Source organism: Aplidium turbinatum, chromosome 7, assembly GCF_918807975.1.
Source record: "Aplidium turbinatum chromosome 7, kaAplTurb1.1, whole genome shotgun sequence".
NCBI classification, from domain to species: Eukaryota; Metazoa; Chordata; class Ascidiacea; order Aplousobranchia; family Polyclinidae; genus Aplidium; species Aplidium turbinatum.
In genome coordinates, this window is record NC_137478.1 from 3,399,856 (window position 1) to 3,404,326 (window position 4,471).

The 4,471-nt window shown below is 38.5% G+C and overlaps 1 protein-coding gene across 1 annotated transcript; it reads left to right on the forward strand.

Annotated features, from left to right (window-relative positions):
• The first annotated feature begins 622 nt into the window (after nt 1-622).
• On the forward strand, nt 623-2,275 carry LOC145774536 (uncharacterized). The gene has a single exon (XM_082585800.1). The coding sequence runs from the start codon at nt 623-625 to the stop codon at nt 2,273-2,275; it is 1,653 nt and encodes a 550-aa protein (XP_082441926.1).
• Nucleotides 2,276-4,471: the final 2,196 nt, after the last annotated feature.

The following is a 4,471-nucleotide window of genomic DNA, read 5'->3' on the forward strand; positions in this document are numbered from 1 at the left end:
CAGAATTACGAAAACCACCAAAAGTTCGTGTCTTCCAAACAGATCAGCTTGATAGTTTTGAGAAGAAAGATGTTATCAGTGATTTTTCTAATTTATCAGAACAGTATTGTCCGACAAATTACTCCTGTTACAAAACGAAGAGTTGCAATATTTATTATCGTCTCGTTTTTGATGAAGTCAATGATTTTCCAGTTGTGCGCGAAGCAATCAAACTTGACAGTGATCTGCATGTTAAACTCCAAGTTATTGGCAACCCTGTTCCATTGCCAACATGGTTTAAACAAGGTCGAAATGCAAAACTAACCAGCATTTCAATGTTACAAAATTTCCCAAATTATCTACAAACTTTGCAAGAAGGCGGAGATGGTGATTTATTACTAGAAATGCAAAGAAGACAACATTACAAGCCAAAATTTCGGCCTTCGTACTCATCCGAAATGATACGATTTGCACCTGCTACGCTACACATCGCCTCAAGCATATACAAGGTTTTATTGCAAAAACTTCCACTTCCATCCATGGCATTATTGGCAAAACTAAAATCAGGAAACGTGGATGCACTAAAAGCAGCTAAGTTGCTTCAAGACAAAGGTGCCATATCGAAGGACATAATAGCCCACTAATGGCGGATGAGATGTATGTGCAGAAATGCGTCCAATATTCAAGCGGATCTTATGTTGGTGCAGATATGGACAAAAACTTGTATAAAGGAGTTGTAGTTTTCATGGTGCAGGGGTTGAAGCAGACGGTTCCCATTGTTGTGAAAGCTGCCCCAGAGGTAACTGTAAACGGAAAATGGTTGGCATCCGAATTGTCTGATTGCATAGAATCCCTTAGAAAAGTTGGGTTCAACGTTCGTGGAGTTGTCACTGATAACCACTCTGCCAATGTGTCAGCGTTTAATCATCTATCCAAAATGATTCCTTCAGATGTTGCTTTCACCATCCAACATCCTTGCAACCCAACGAAGACGTATTTATTCTTTGACAACGTCCACTTGTTGAAAAATATCCGCAATAATCTCCTAAATGTTCACAAATTTGTTTTTCCAGCTTTCTCAATTGACCTTAAAGGTGAAGTTATAGCATCAACCGAAAGTGGGTACATAAGGTGGAGAGACATTCGAGAAATCTTCGAAGAAGATGAAAAACAAAAACCAAATTTGCGAAAAGCACCAAAACTCACTCACAGCTCACTTCATCCTGGCAATAACAAACAAAACGTTGGGTATGCACTTGCCATTTTTCACGAGACAACAATAGCTGCCTGGAAAAGCTATTTTCCATCCCGAAAGGATGTTGCTGCGTTTCTGTCGCTATTCAATAGATGGTGGACGATAGTAAATAGCAAACAGCGATATCATTCAAACAAACTTGGAAACGCCATAATTGAAGGCGATGGCAAAGTCGATTTTCTTCTTTCCATGGCTGATTGGTTTGAAAACTGGGTTTGCACGGCAGGCTCTACATTTTGCCTTTCTAAGCAGACCAGTTCCGCTTTGATCTGCACTCTACGTGCACAAGCACATCTCATCAAAGATTTGGTGGATGAAAATTACGAGTTTGTTCTTACAGCTAGATTGCAAAGTGATCTTATAGAAAGAAGGTTTTCACAATATCGACAAATGAACGGGGGACATTTTCTTGTCAGTTTCAACGAAGTTTCCAACTCTGAAAAACATTTACTTTGCCAATCACTCATCAAAGAAGATATCAACTTTTGGCAAGAACCAGAGCTGATCAACAATCCTCCATTAAATTTCGAACCGTTGGAAAGCTTACTGCTTGAAAACTCAGTCGAACTTGCCGAAGCTAGTCTCACAAAAGAAAGTGAAGAGATTTCTTTCTTTATTGCTGGTTACATAACCAAAAAGATTAAAGAAAAAAGCAGCTGCCAATCCTGTTTTCACTCATCTTCAGGCAGTTATGAAGATAATAACACCTATTTCAATTTACTGTCACGTGGTGGCCTTACAGTGCCATCTGCCGCATTAGCACAATATGTCTCTCACTGCTTTGCTGTTTTGGATTCAACTGACTCTTTTCTTCAACAATGTCCAAGCATACCGATTCGTGCTGCTGCCCAGTTTATTTTGCGTACCCAATGCAACAATGCTTGTTTTACCTGCGCTACTCACTCTACTTGGGGCAATCAGATAGCACAAAAAATCGTAATCAACATATTTTTTAACAACAAACAAAAAATTGTTAATAGTTCTATCAGAAAAGAAGCTGTAATAGCATTTAAAAAGCGGCAAAGAACGAAAGACTTATAAATGTGAGGCGGTGGGATAGCGCAGCGGGTAAGGCGCTCGCTTTCCAATTATGCAATCCTGGTTCGACTCCCGGCTTATGCTGGTTGTTGACAAACACCGCTCACCTCTACCCAGGGTGTAATAAATTTGGGTGGGCGTAGTTGCTGAAGTAAAAGCGGCCGAGAGAAAGGAACTGGCCACCCTACTCTCGTTAGTGCTGAAGGCTTAGTATACTGAAAACCTTATCTTCTCATCCCCCGATGTTTGGATTCAAGTGTGGGACTCACTCACTTTTACCTTTTTTATTGTTTGTCCCATCTCGTGTTATTTTCCTGTTCAAATAAGAGCGGTTGGGGCTATATATAAGACAAATCCCCCTATTAAAGCCTTTAATCGTAGTTTTCCAATTGATTTGGATATCTTCCCAATTGGTACGATTTGATAGATTATGTCAACCATGCATAGATAATGATTTGTGAAAGTGGCGAAAAGCGTATTACACAAGGATGCAACCTCCTGACTTGGAATGAGCAGAACTAAAAACATTCAGTCATAACAAGTGTTGTCTGTTCTAAAAAGAGATGCTTTAATATCTTTTTTGGCCATTGAGTATTATTCTATATGTCAATATTAATTTCATTGCGAAATCATCGTTTGTGCTTTTGATGTTTTGGTTTACAGTGCAAAGATGTATCAAAAAATTATCAATGTAGGATTTTTGGATAAACATTATGAAAACTGATTGGCTTAGTCGTTTGTGGCATTTTCCATCCTATCACGACAAAGAGAGGGAAGGACAATATTTAGAACTTGTACTTGAAAGTGTTATCCAAGGACACAACAACTTTGGTGCGAGTTGAACCAAGATCTTTGAATTGTTATATCGTTGAAGCAATATTGCACATTTTTTTGTTGTGGAAATATTCAGCAAATGCCTCCCCAAACAAATATTAACGTTTGAAGGGTTATAAAACACAATGTTTGTTTGGAAAGCGAAATGCATTAATCAGCCTCTTAAATTTTGCATCTAAAATGCGACATATTAGGCCGTATCTTAAGTAGGCCATGGTAGTAAGCTATAAAAGTAGATTGTGTTTGATATTTTGCGTTTGGAGTCGGAATGGAGTTTGGAGTTGATATTCCCAAGTTATTAGAAACAGGAGTGAACCGCAGACATCGGAGTCGAAGTGGAGCAAAAGTTCAAAAAACCTTACTCTGTACACCCCTGCTGCAAGGTGGGGATTTAAAAAAAAGAAAGAAAAAGACATGTTCAAAAAAAATGCTAGCAGCGAATTGCAACGCTTTTGGAAAAGCGAGTGGATACCAACAAACGAGTGTCCATTACCATGGTAAAAAGAAAATCAAACTCATTTTCCAATGGTGGCTAAATTGGCATAGATTTGTTAGCTAAACCAGCCACTTCTACCATAAGCGAGTGTTTGTGGTCTGCTGCTGGTTACATTGTGGTACCAAATCGAGCATCCTTGAGCACATCACGTGTTAGTGATATTCTCTTTCTCAGAGCAACGATCAGGAACTCCATTGGACAGTTGGACAGTGGAAACGTGCTTTGTTCGCACGATTTTACAACCTGCGTTGACTGAATCAATAAACAAACCAAAAAAATGAATCAATAGTTTTTTATCAACAGTCTGAACCTTAAATCATTTGGCTAGGCTAACACTCACAACAGTATTTCAATAAAAGTCATAATTTATGTTGTGGAACCGGTTTTCGTCCAATAGGACTCCTCAGCACAATTGGACGATCCAGCACAACTGGATCGAAACGAAAAAAAATACAATAAATTAAAAACAGTACAACTAGCCTGAAACAAACGAAAATTAAATAAAAGTCAATTAATGTCCATTTCTTTTTCTTTTCCCTTTCTTTAAATTTTGGTAAAGGCCTAAATTATAGGCCAAATACAGAAAATTATGCAAGAATCAAATATTAAAATTGACCTAGTCCGTAGACCTACACGTAGTTGCAAGCATTAAGCTACAATAACTCATATAAATTTTACTCAGGAAGCAGGATTGTTTCGGGTTCGCTGTGGTAGTAGCGGCTTGCATTATTCGGTAGTAGCACTTGCACTTGCTTGCACATATTGCATTACTAAGCTTTCGGAACGCAGTTATTTAGTCATGTGATATGACGAATGGTGTTGGAGTCAGTGTTACCAACCAGACTTAATGAATGGGTACCAATTTTTTT

Excerpts from the sequence above, each read along its gene's own strand:
- LOC145774536 (XM_082585800.1), top strand. The coding sequence starts at position 623 with ATGGCGGATGAGATGTATGTGCAGAAATGCGTCCAATATTCAAGCGGA.